This window comes from Hypanus sabinus, chromosome 3, assembly GCF_030144855.1.
Source record: "Hypanus sabinus isolate sHypSab1 chromosome 3, sHypSab1.hap1, whole genome shotgun sequence".
NCBI classification, from domain to species: domain Eukaryota; kingdom Metazoa; phylum Chordata; class Chondrichthyes; order Myliobatiformes; family Dasyatidae; genus Hypanus; species Hypanus sabinus.
The window spans coordinates 132,265,823-132,279,805 of record NC_082708.1 but is presented as its reverse complement, the minus strand read 5'-3'; the positions used below and the strand labels follow the sequence as shown (position 1 = coordinate 132,279,805).

The following is a 13,983-nucleotide window of genomic DNA, read 5'->3' as shown; positions in this document are numbered from 1 at the left end:
GAAAGGCAAAGAAGGATATGGAGTTAATGCAGGTAATTGGGAATATCATAGAGAAGTTGATGTCGATGAATCCACTGAAGAACCTGCTTCCATGCTATACAATTCTATGACTTTTTATATCTAGGAGCATGAGCATGTGTTCCTGGATTTAACCAGATCCGCTATCACCTTCCATTGCCTTGGCCTGTAGCAGGAGGGAAAAATCTCTCCTTTTATACACTTCTTGCACCACAGTCTCCAGCGCAGCCACAGGAAACCACAGGATTAGGAGTATCTCATATTGGTTCATTCTTGAGTGTCACCCAGTTTATTTCTGCTCCAGAAGATACTATAACTGTAATCTTTAGCCTCTTTTAAGAAGTAGAAGCTGGATTTAAGTAATGCTGTGCAGCTTTAACAGATCTTAGCTACTTGAGGAGTTAGCCCTCGCAGAGGCAAAGGAAACAAGAGACATGAATTTGACATGCTACCGACATTGGATTAAATGGGTACAGGTTAGTCACTAATCATGCACCTGCTTCAGACTTCAAAGAATATCTGGTTTGACTCCCAGAGTTTCTAGTTAATGAGTGATTGACTTGATAGTTTTATGGCAGTTGTAGCTAATCTGTTGAAATGCAATTAACTAGATACATTGTGCTCCAGGTGCTGTAAAGCTGGTGAATTCGTTGAATAATAGAAGGTTTGTATACTGCTTATTCTTGGTGACTCCCGCAACCTCTTACATGAGAATGGCCAGATTGAAAAAGTTAGGGTGTCGGGGCCTTAGGTGAAGGAGGAGCCAGTCAGCCTGCTCCTCAGCTGTTGATGATAAATTGTAGAAATTTGCTAGTGTTTGGTGGCTTGCCAAGTTCCCTCAATCTGCTAATGAAATATCGCCGCTGGTGTGCCTTCTTTGTGATTTCATCAGTACGTTGGGCCCACAACAGACCCTCTGAGATGTTGACACCCAAGAACCTGAAGCTGCTCACCCTTTCCACTGCTGACCCTTCAATGAGAACTGGTGTGTGTTCCCTCGACTTCCCGCTCCTGAAGACCATTATTAATTCTTCGGTCTTACCAATGATGAGTGTCAGGTTGTTTTTGTAACACCACTGAACAACAACTAGTAGTGGGAACCAGGAACGCCCAAAAAGCAATGGACTGAAAAATAGATTGCTGTTACTCGAGGGCACCAAGGGAGAATGAGTGAATGCGTATTAATGGGTTTGAGCAGGAGATCAATTATGACTTAATTGGATGGGAAGCAGCCTTGAGATCTGAGTAGCCTTCTGGTTTCAGTATGCTTGATGAAGTCAGCCTTTATGATCAGTCAGTGATTGTGACCCAGTGGGAACCAGTAAATACAGCTTAATAATTCTTCATATTTTGCAGTCATCATAAATGGGAAGGCAGATAGATGAGCTGCTTATTCTATTGATTAAGCTAACATGAAGTACGATAAAGACAGTTTCGTGACAACTCTTTCATTTATACTTAAACGAGACAATTTTAAAATCAGTAACATATTTTCTTTTTTGTCCTTCTGTCATGGCCTTTGTTGTGATCGTTTTGTCAAAGAGCGTACTAAGTTTCCTGGAAATTAAGATATAAAGCAAACAAATACAAGCCCAAGGTGTTTTAGTTCCTTAGATTCAATATGTTATGTCAGTAAGCAAGACTGTCTTTGTTATTCTCCCACCCCTTTGAAGTACTGAGTCAATGCATTTAGTTTGTTTCGTGCCAGCTTCTCCATTTGTTAGCACAGAGCTGATGTATAAATAAAGCAGTGGTTAAGATATCATTTCAGATTGACATGAAAATCATTGAAATATCTTTTGGTCTAAAAGGTTAACTCTGCTTCCTGTTTTCTGACTTGCTGAAGTTAAAGAGGTTCAGCTTGTCACCGAACACTCTAACAAACTTCTACAGCAGTACTTTTACAAGTATCCTGACTGGTTGCATTATGGTTGGCACGGCAATTCGAATGCAAGGAATTATAAGAAGCTGCAGAGAGTAGTGGACTCAGCCCCAATCATCGGGCCCACATCCCTCTCCACCAGAAGTAGTATCTGCAGGAGGCATTGCCTCAAGAAGACAAAATCCATCATCCAGAATCTCCACCATCCAGGCTATACCATCTTCTAACAGCTACCACTGAACTACAGAAACTGCAGGAACTACAGAAGTCTTAAGTCCCACACAACCAGGATCGAGAACAGCTACTTCTCTCCAACCTTTCAGCTTATGAACCAACTGGCACAACCCTAATCACTACAGCTTAGCAACACTATGACAATTTTGATCTCTTACCATTAAGATGGGTTTTGTATTTTTGTTCTAATTGTGTTTTTGTAAATACTGTGTATAACTTAAGTTTATCCATATGAATGTGTTTTTCATTTCATATATGTATATATGTACTTGTGCAGGTACATCTTTTAGTGAAGGTCATTGGTGATATCAGCGGTACTTTTTTGGTTCTAAAAGCTCTTGTATTATTGTGAGATCATGACAATTGCCACATGAATGCAAAGGCTTCTTCCAGAGTAAGTGCAAGGGAGAGATTACGTCCTTTCAGCAGGCTCAAAGGTACTGAGTGGAAGTACTTTCTAACACATCCCAGCTGTATGCCACTTTGTTTCCTTCCCCTCCTTCATCCATGCCATCATTCGCACATTTCTGCCACTGATTCCTCTCCCCCTCTGCCCCACCTCCTCACCTGTCTTATTTGCACCTCACCCGTCTTATTTGATTCCATGCATCATCTTCCTCTCCCATCACATTCCCTCATCTTCAGTCCTTTACTCCTCCATCATCTTATTTGTTGCTGAAACCTTATTCAGGGTACTTTACTAATGTTATAAGTCTGGGGAGATGGATTTGTTGGCATCTGGAAGACAGAGCATATCTGGTTGTAGGTACAATAGTGATTCTATACTGAACTCAGTATAAGTGTGGTTACTGTTGTCACATGGATTTCCAGAGCCTCTTGCTTGAATTTGGATCTCTCGTGGGGCTGTATGGGTTAGTAACAAAATAAATGCCACTGGCAATTGTCAGATGTAGTATTGAGGTGAAGGCATCAAATCATGTTCAATGCCACCAGAAATGCCTAGGAAAAGCAGGCTACAAGCCGAAGCAGTCACCCAGTAGGAAGCCTCTCTATTGGGTCAAAGTTCCCCAACTCATTTTGCAGTAATTACTTTCTTGTGATCAGTATGCATCAAAAATGAAACTGACCTGACTGAACAATGGAATATGTTGTCAGGATGTTTGAATATTAACTATGAAGTATAACTCCATCTTGGTATGGGGTGTCATTTAAAATCTGATTTTTTATCCCCTCGCATGGCGGCTAATGTACATTATTAAAGGATTGAATTGTTACCACGATACATTTAGGGAGCAGGAGAACTCAACCTGCAATAAGTACAGACTTAAGCAAGTGAGATTTTTTTTTAAAGTAATGGAAGAATCTAAAATGCTTAGTCAATATAGGTAGGATTTTCAAGTGTAGGTGATTTACAAAGATTCAAGTTAAATAAGCCAAGAATTGGGCTAACTGTGGTGTTAAGGAACGTATATATACACAGTGACGATTGTTAAAGTGAGTCAGTGTGCGTAGTACAATGAAGTGTATCAGCCCTGTGGAATTTACTCCATGGCCTTTGAAGTTCAAGGAGTAATTTCCAAAGGATTATTTCTAAATTGGCAAAAGGATTTTTCTAAGTCTTATCCATTATGATTAAGTGGTGCATTCTTGCCCAGTTGTTCAGGTCCCTATCCTTTAAAATAAGCATAAACTTGACACTCCGATCCGGTACAGTGTAGCGTTATAATATCGGGGGTACCAAACAGCGGGTCCTCTCGGGTGGTAATCAAAGACCCTTTGGCAGTATTTTGCAGAGGGTTCTCAATAGTTCTGACCAATTTCTCATGCAGATTACTTATTCATTATTAAATGATACTTGTATAACCTACCGTGCACAAATTAACTCTAATTTCTGAAATAACTAAGGCTACATAAGTATTTATTCTGTTACAAATAACATTGGGATATCTGGAGTTTCTGGAGGATATTATGCAAATGTGAGTTTTTTTAAGTTTTTACATTTGTCCATGTCTCTAGTCATTCAAAATCTTCAAGGTTTGGTTATACTAGCCAAGAAAGAGTGAGAAAATATTCCAACTGCAAAATTCAAGACAGTCAAAGATTTTGCAAAACTGAAAGAAGAGGGGTCAAAATTTAATCGCTGAATATTTTCAAAAGTGACTGGACAATATGAGAAAAAGCAACGGAAAGCTTTTAAATTTACTCATTTATGTTATGAAATCAGAAGCATATTACATTTGATCATTTTTATGAACACTTTTTAAGTTCTTACCTCCAGTTCTTCCCTGACCTATCAATAACTTTGGTTGAAGGCTGTCCTCATTAGACATCAGATGAGGAAGGTAATAGAAAATGTTTTGGAGCTGAACTGGAAGGATTCCTGCAGAGTTCAATTCTTTTACCGTCTTTGGATCTAGAAACAAGGAGATGAATGTTAAGGTGGTATGCTGCTTATAGCCATTCTTATTTTTGACTCCGATATCCCTGATGGGTTTTACTGATTGTGCTAATCTGGCATAATTATTGCGGAACATGGGTGCAAGTGCTGCTTACATCTCCAGCACAACATTCAGACTGTGACTTCAGTTAAATATACAGGGAGTGCTTAGTTGATTTAGTCACTATATTTAATATAGAGTCTTCCACTGATGATTTGTTAGCTAGGTTAGCTAGATGGAGCACTTGAAATTATTTAAGAAAGCCACTTGATGTCTCACCCAACACTCTGCCTTGAAGTACCACTTAAGGGGTCATTCATCTCATTCCCCTGGTGTGAGAAATGAGCTTCCAGATTTACCAAGGAAACAACAGAGACTACAATCTAGAAGCAATTGCTTGACTGTGGGTTGATTTGGACATCCTGCAATAGTCAACGATGCGACATATAGCCAAGTCCCATAACTGGAACAAAAGCTGTGGTTTTATATTGAGAGTCACACGAATCATAAACATTTCAGCAAATAATTCTCCAGTTGTGCAAATCCTCCATGGATGTATAATCTATATTTTCATTTATTTTTATCATTATTATTGTTATGAGCAGAGAGACAACATCTGCCGGAAGTAAATTCCTTGTATGTGCACAGGTACTTGGCGATTAAAGTCTGATTCTGATTCTGAAATTGGCTGGAGGCACAGTGGAAGGTTTATGTTCAATATATTAAATAACTGAAAGCCTGTAGTGTTTAAATGCTTACTGGCTCTGTAGAATGATTTTAAGCTAAGTAATAATTTTCCACAAATCAGAATCAGAATCAGGTTTGTTATCACTGACATGTGACGTGAAATTTGTTAACTTAGCAGCAGCAGTTCAGTACAATAAATAATCTAGCAGAGAGAAAAAAATAAATAAAATAAAACATAATAAATAAACAAGTAAATCAATTACATATATTGAATAGACTATTAAAAATGTGCACAAACAGAAATACTGTATACTTAAAAAAGTGAGGTAGTGTCCAAAGCTTCGAGTCCATTTAGGAATCGGATGGCAGAGGGGGAGGGAAGAAGCTGTTGCTGAATCACTGAGTGTGTGCCTTCAGGCTTCTGTATCTCCTACCTGATGGTAACAGTGAGAAAAGGGCACGTCCTGGGTGCTGGAGGTCCTCAATAATGGACGCTGCCTTTCTGAGACATCGCTCCCTGAAGATGTCCAGGACACTTTGTAGGCTAGTACCCAAGACAGAGCTGACTAGATTTACAACCTTCTGCAACTTCTTTTGGTCCTGTGCAGTAGCCCCTCCATACCAAACAGTGATGCAGCCTGTCAGAATGCTCTCCACAGTGCAACTACAGAGGTTTTTGAGTGTATTTGTTGACATGCCAAATTGCTTCCAAAAAAGTATAGCCGCGGTCTTGCCTTCTTTATGACAACATCAATATGCTGGGACCAGGTTAGATCCTCACAGATCTTTGACACCCAGGAACTTGAAGCTGCTCACTGTCTCCACCTCTGATCCCTCTATGAGGATTGGTATGTGTTCCTTCATCTTACCCTTCCTGAAGTCCACAATCAGCTCTTTCATCTTACTGACGTTGAGTGCCAGGTTATTGCTGTGACACCACTCCACTAGTTGGCATATCTCACTCCTGTACACTGTCTCGTCACCACCTGAGATTCTACCAACAATGGTTGTATCAGCAGCAAATTTGTAGATGGTATTTCATCTATGCCTAGCCACACAGTCATGCGTATACATAGAGTAGAGCAGTGGGCTAAGCACACACCGCAGAGGTGCACCAGCGTTGATTGTGAGCAAAGAGGGTATGTTATAACCAATCCGCACAGACTGTGGTCTTCTGGTTAGGAAGTCGAGGATCCAATTGCAGAAGGAGGTACAGAGACCCAGGTTCTGCAACTTCTCAATCAGGATTGTGGGATGATGGTATTAAATGCTGAGCTACAGTTGATGAACAGCATCCTGACATAGGTGTTTGTGTTGTCCAGGTGGTCTAAAGCTGTGTGGAGAGCCATTGAGATTGTGTCTGCTGTTGACCTACTGTGACAATAGGCAAATTGCAATGGGTCCAGGTCCTTGCTGAGGCAGGAGTTCAGTCTAATCATGACCAAACGCTCAAAGCATTTCATCACTGTCGATGTGAGTGCTACTGGGTGATAGTCACTAAGGCAGCTCGTATTGGAGTATAAAAGTTGCAACTTGCTATTTGCTAGAGAATGAAATCTTAGGAATGTAGAAGACAATGGTGTGTTAATGAGGGGTAGCTAAGAGATGTAGATTAAAACATGATTAAGTCACGAAATCCTAAGAGAATGAAATCCTAAGAATGCAGAAGACAATGTTGTGTTAATAAGAGGAAGCTAAGTGGAGTATAAAAGTTGCAACTTGCTATTGGCTAGAGCAGGGGTCGGCAACCTTTACCACTGAAAGAGCCATTTGGACCCGTTTCCCACAGAAAAGAAAACACTGGGAGCCACAAAACCTGTTTGACATTTAAAATGAAAGAACACTGCATACAACACTTTTTGCCATTATTTTATTGACAATCTGAATGACAACATCTATTACTTCTGTGCATTCCGGAGGAAATGTTTGAGCGCACAGTGCCTCTTGGTGCAAGATGCTGTGAAAGATCAGCAGCTTTCTGTCCAGTGACTTCTGCAGTAAAGCCACAAATCCCTTGTGCGCTCCTGTCATACTTGGTGCCCATCAGTAGCTACTGACACCAGGTGGGTGGTCTTTATTCCTTTGGCTCTTAAACAATTCAAGTCAGCCTCACAGATGTCCTCCCCCCCACTGTGTTTGGCCTTTTAGAGGTATCAACTCAATCATTTCTTCCTGTGGCCCGGCAGAGTTTACATACCGGCAGAACAGCGCTATTTGTTCAATATCACCTTTGTCTTTAGAATCGTCACAGGCAATCGAGTAGGCCACAGCTGAATTGATGTCTTTAATTTGCTGTCTTGGGATATCTTCTGCCATTTTTATGTTTCTGTCTTTGACAGTCTTTGCAGAGAGGGGCATATCCCTGATTTTCTGCACAATTTCACTCTTGTTTTTAAAGTCCGTGAATAGATGTTCTGAAATCTTAATGAAAGATTCTTTTATATATTCACCATCTGTAAACTGCTTCCCGTGCCTGACTATTTCCTGAGCGGCAACAAAACTAGCACATGTAGTTGATTTTCCAGACTTCATCCACTTCTTGAAATGATTTTTGCTCAGATCAACCTGCCGCATCAGTTCCAAAACGGCTTTTTTTCTCTCATCTCCATCCGGGTATTTTTGAGCAAAGGCTGCGTGTTTATTCTGGAAATGTCTTGCGACATTTGACTTTTTGTTGTTTGCTAGTTTCTCATTGCATATTAAGCATACCGGTAAACCAGTCTCGTCAGCAGTGAAAGCAAATGAATCTGCCCACGTATCATTAAACGTTCTGTTTTCTTCAGTCACTTTTCTTTTTTTTAGAATTCTCTATAGTTAGCCTACCTTGGATCGAAAAATTTTAGAAATCGCGCACTGGCGGGTGTCAAGCATTGGCACCGGTGACGTATATTAATAGCGACACAAAACACGTTTTATTTCGATTGTACAAGATCACCATAATCTTCAAATTTTGAATTACATTTCAAAAACTAACAAACTAACATAAAATACATTTTAATTAAATACTCATCATTTATCTTCCAAAGCCACAGGGAGCCGCAGCACAGAGATGAAAGAGTCGCATGCGGCTCCGGAGCCGCGGGTTGCCGACCCCTGGGCTAGAGAATGAAATCCTAAGAATGTAGAAGACAATGTTGTGTTATAAGAGGAAGCTAAGAGATGTAAATTATGTAATCTGAGTTTGCTATTTGCTATGCATGTACCCAATTTAGTAGGAGAACGAAATATTAAGTATGTAGAAGACAATGGTGTGTTAATGAAAGGTAGCTAAGAGATGTAGATCAGAACATGATTAAGTCAATGGGTAGAAACAATAGTGGCGGATGTACGTGTGATACGCAACTGTAGACCGATTGCATATGCTAATACAACTAAACCAGGAGATTGCTATAAAAAATGCTATGTACAAGGATCGGTGGGCAATCAGCGACTAGCTCAATGACTGTCTCAGCTTTGATTTGCAAATTAAAGTTTAACCCTTCTTGAAGAATCTTCTGTGTCTTCTGGTCGTTTGTGGGGCACGAGAAACCACGACAAAATTGGCGACCACGGCAGGACCGGAAAGAGACCCGCGGAAAGGAAACGGCATACTGGGGATGCTTCCCAGTCCTCTAGGGACCCCCACAAGGCTAACAGAATTAAGGGTGCACCCAAACAAAAGGTAAGCGACAATTTGGACTAAGAATTCTGTTGGCTTTGGGGAGGTCTTGGAGTCTCAGAAGTGTGGAACCACTGCCAAAGGGTCTCTCTGGTCCAAAAAATCTGGCAGAATTGGGGGTTAACAGGAGGCTCAGAGGATTGATGAAGAACACTGCAGTGAGGGTAAGTACAAATAAGTTAATAAGAAGGTTAAGTTAAGAAAAATTCCATGTGGCGTTGGTAAATCCCTGTGGATACCGCTTTGTATGAAACGAAGGTCTGAACGGGCAGGGAAAGGAAAATAGAGAAAATCCTCGTGGATACCGCCTTAAGAAATAAGGGTCTGAATAGACGAGGTGCAAAGAGAAAGTTCTGTGGATACCGCTCTGAATAGAGGTCTGTACGGGCAGAACAGAATAGGAAACAAGGACAGTCCAATATATAGTTTAAAGCGCTGGTAGATAGACGATTGACTAGGCATAGAATTAGAGTAAATAATATTATCCAGTAAACAAACTGAATCTCTGAAATACCTTAAAAAGAGAGAACAACATGACAGGTAAAGGAACGGCAGTAGAGATTCTGAGCAAAAAATAAATAAATCCCGGTAAATAAAAATGAGATCACAAAAACTTCAGAAAAATGGGAAAAAAAGAACCAAAAACCTGGTCACAAAGTGGCCAAGAGAAGGAACGTTTGATGTAAGCTTGTGCGAAGAAATGGAGGCACTAATTAAAAATTACAAACCAAAAGATAAATCTAAGAAAAGAGGGAAAAAAAGAGAATGAGAAATGGAAGTGCTAAACTCTTCAGAATGGAGTGAGAAAGGCTGAGGAGGACAGGTAGAATATTGATTACAAGCGAGGGAGACACTAAGGTGCTGGAGAAACAGCCTGTTAGAGAGAGAGGAGGGTATGGTGAGAAGCTGGCTTTGGCTCCGTACCCGGATGCGAGAGAAACAGAAAAGCCCCCTCCCTATAATGAGGAAGGAACCCCTAAGCAGTGCCCCCTGCTGACGGGGACAGTAAACATGCAGGGAGAAGTCCAAGTTTGGGATAATGAGGAGGAAAAAAACAATACGAGAAGGAAAAAGCGGGGATATGGAAGGAGATATAGGCAGAAAGGATAAAGGTGGAACAGGCACAGAGAGAAATGGAAGAAGGGATTGAGAGGAAAAGGAATATGAAGAGTATCGGTTAAACTATAGAAATAAACAGACTAGAAAAGAAGGTGACTCATTGGAGGAGCAAGAGTTAAGTGGAGAGAGAGAGAGGATGTGAGAATTTGTGGGGAAGAGGTAGGAGGCAGAAGCCTAGAAAAGCAGAAGGAGGCAGTAGGGGAGCAACTTGCGGAAGTAGAGAGAGAGCCAGATAAGTTACTGAGAGGGGATTGCCAGAAGAGATGCGAAAAATACTCCAGGGGTCAACCAAGTATTGAATCAAGACAGAAAGGAAGGATTCCACAAGGAGACTGAAGGAAGAAGAGGACCCCGGAGACATTTGTGTGGGAGGCAGTAAAGACATACCCTGAGACAGATGGGGAGTCAGGCGAGGAGGAGAGCCAGGGCAGGTGGGAAGAAGGAGGAAGAATGATGCCGTTGTTAGTAAAAGGATCAGGACAAGTGCAGTATTTTCCTTGGGGATCCCAGGACCTAGAAGGGCTGAAAAACACTCTGCCCAATCTACATGAAGGAGCAGGGAAATGGATTAGAGCCTTTGAAGAAGAAATGGCAGGACGATTATTGGCTATGGGAGATTTGAAGGCACTGTTGATAAGGTTGATGGGAACCTCCAAATTTAACGAACTAATGGAAATGGCTGGCATAGTAAACTCGAACGACCCAAGAACTGATGGAGACGGGTTTGACAGAGTGAGGCAGAAGGTATGGCAGGCCCTCAGAAAGCTTTATCCACCCAAAGTGGACCCCAAAGCCTTAAAGGGGGATCCACTGGGAGACACTGAAAACCCAGCAGCCTACGTAGAAAACCAGTTGAAAAGGTGGAGACTGGAGACTGAGCAAGAGGTGGAGAATAGCTTATTTATGACCTCACTGTTCCGACATAGCATTTTGGATGCAATGCCTCCACAAGTAAAATCCAAACTGGAGGAAGTGGTTGGGCTATCGTCAATGACCCCACAAGAATTTAGAGACCACGTAGTCCATGCGGTTGAGAAATACCGGAAAGACAAGCAAAGGTTGGCTGAGCAGCAGGAAGAGGTGCAAAGAAAGTTAATACAAATGCAGCTCGAAGAACTCAAAAAGAAGGAAAAAGAGAAAAACAAAAAGATGCTGCCAGCAACCACCGGTCCGAGTACAGCCATCGAACTGGATGAAGCACCGCTATATGGAGGGACCGATCATACTGTAAGACAAGGACCAGAAAACCCCATGCCAATAATCAACGTCTTTGGAGGAGCATTCCCACAAATGCCCTATCAGGAACAGACTAAATTCAAACAGCCCAGACAGGACTGGAAGTTCCAAGGAGGGGGCAGAGGAGCTATGGGCAGAAGGGACCAGTGAGGGAACGGGGGGAAAGAGAGTTAGAGAGATTGTGCTGGGGATGTAATCAGCCAGGTCACATGAAAAGAGATTGTCTGTTTACACCCTGGCCTGTCACACACCAGCAGGAACCGATAAGAAGGGAACTAAAGTTTAGCCAAGGACCAGCTCCCATAGGCCCAAGCAGACCTGTGAACCCCTATGCAAGGTATTAGGGGTGCCCCGAGAACCTGAGTGGGAAGGGACATTACCCAATGATAACAAGGGAGGCAGACGAGGAACCCATTGCTCAGGTTATGTTAGAAGGGCAACTGACATCAATGATGATAGATACTGGAGCCACGTACACTTGTGTACAGCCACAGTATGCCCTTCACCTTCCCTTGTCAGGAAAGTTTATTAAGACGGTAGGGTTCTCGGGGAAAACACAGTTGACACAGTGCGGCTGAGAATGGGAAATAAGGGAATTGTTTTGCCAGTGCTAGTATTTAAAGGAACTCCGATTAATTTGTTAGGCAGAGACGCCTTATTGAAACTGGAATTGAAATTAGAATGCACCAGAAATGGGCAGAGTGTGGAAAGAGCAGGGGCTCAATTGATAGTGCGAGAAGACAAGAAAGCTAATGTCTTTTGGATAGGAGACATCGCAGATCAGATTCAGGAAACCTGGGAAAAATGGAAAAAGGGCGTGCAGGCTATATTGCCCAGGTCTGTAATGCCCAAATCTGAGCTACATTGTACAGTGATTTTTGACGAGACTCAGAACAGGGAGTTAGAGGAGAGATGGCACCTGGAGGTATGTACCCAACAGCACCTGGAAGGGGAGGCTATGATAATTGGAAAGCAAGGGGCAGCTTTACAAGTTAAGTGGAACACCTTTTTAGAAAAATGGTACAGGATACCGGAGGCTGCGCCCCACGTAATGTTGTTGGTAAACAAGGGATATCAGTCTAAAGACTTAGGACCCTTAGTTAAGAGTGCTGAAACCGTAACAGTGTGGAGGAAAATCACGCCAGAGGTGTGGATATCAGAAGACAACAATTGCATTAAAATAATGGTAAGTGTAGATATGGTAGGGACAGTGAGAGAGGTCGAAATAACTCCCCAACCACACCTGCCCTTGCTGGGAAAGGAAAGAGGCCAGCAGAAAGATAAAAGGTTAGATGAGTTACCGTCTATTCTGTGGTCACAGCATGACACGGATGTAGGGAAAATAAAAACAGCTAGTCTGGTGGAAATGCTGAAAAGGGGAGCAATTCCACCCCGGAGACCACAATACCCTCTAAGACAAGAAGCAGAAGAGGGAATAGCATCGACAGTGCAGGGGTTGCTTGAAACAGGAGTGCTTAAAAGAACTAACAGTCCATGCAATACCCCGTTGCTGCGGGTCTTAAAAGCAGATAAATCTAAGTGGAGATTGGTGCATGATTTGCGAGCAGTAAATGATGTGGTAGAGGACTGGCCAGCGGTAGTCCCCAACCCACACACGCTTTTGACTAAAGTTCCACCAGAAGCAAGTTACTTTTCAGTGATTGATTTGTGTTCGGCTTTCTTTAGCATTCCTCTAGCCGATCAGTGTCAGTATCTGTTTGCATTTACTTACAGAGGTGCTCAGTATACCTATACCAGAATGCCGCAAGGATTTAAACATTCACCACACGTTTTTAATCAGGTGTTGAAGGCAGACCTAGAGGGCATGCCATTGGAAAGTACATTGTTACAGTATGTGGATGACCTGTTGATTTGCTCCCACAGTAAGGAACAGAGTGAGCAGGACACTATAACTCTGTTAGAGAAACTGGCGCACGGAGGACATAAAGTATCCAAAAAGAAACCGCAATTTTGCAAGCAGCAAGTGGAATACTTAGGCAGGGTAATATCCAAGGGAGTGAAGGCGATAGATTGAGGCAATAACTAAGGCCCCAAAACCCCAGACTGTAGGGCAGATGATGACGTTTTTGGGAATGGCAGGGTACAGCTCAGATTGGATAGGAGAATATGCTGAGATTGTGGCACCTTTGAGAAAGATAATGAAAGAAGCAGGACATACAAATTTGAAGAATGGCTTACAGTGGAATGGAGAGGCGGAGGTAGCTTTCAATACTATTATGCAGGAATTGCAGTCATTAGCTTTGCCTAACTACGAGAAGGTTTTTCATTTGTATGTATCCAACCGACAGGAGGGTTATGTCACAGCGGTTCTAACACAAGAGACAGGCACAGGAAAAGCAAAGCAGCTGATAGCATACTACAGTACGAGACTAGATGAGGTGGCTCAGGGGTATCCACCCTGTTATCAGGGATTGGCGGTGCTGTACTATGCATATGGAAAGGCATCATCTGTAACCCTGGGCTATCCTGTGACTCTGTACACACACCACAAAGTCGCAGAATTGCTGGAAAGAGGGAAATTTGTGCTGACGCCAGCCAGGATAGCAGTGTATCAGATACTATTGACATTACCAGATATAACTATACAGAGATGCACTACCAGTAATATAGCCGATTTTGTCCCTCTGGACTATGAAGGAGAACCCCATGATTGTGTAGGGAAGACGATGGCATTTGCCAAATTGAAAGCAGATTTACGGTCAGAACGACTAGAGGATGCAGATAAAAAG

The 13,983-nt window shown here is 42.2% G+C and overlaps 1 protein-coding gene across 1 annotated transcript in view; it reads right to left on the bottom strand.

Annotated features, from left to right (window-relative positions):
• LOC132390846 (alpha-1,3-mannosyl-glycoprotein 4-beta-N-acetylglucosaminyltransferase B-like) overlaps positions 1–13,983 on the bottom strand; it is a 195,777-nt gene that overhangs the window by 112,955 nt on the left and 68,839 nt on the right. The window contains exon 3 of the mRNA XM_059963386.1: positions 4,368–4,508. Within this exon, the coding sequence (XP_059819369.1) occupies positions 4,368–4,508 (141 nt within the window). The remainder of the gene's footprint in view (positions 1–4,367; positions 4,509–13,983) is intronic.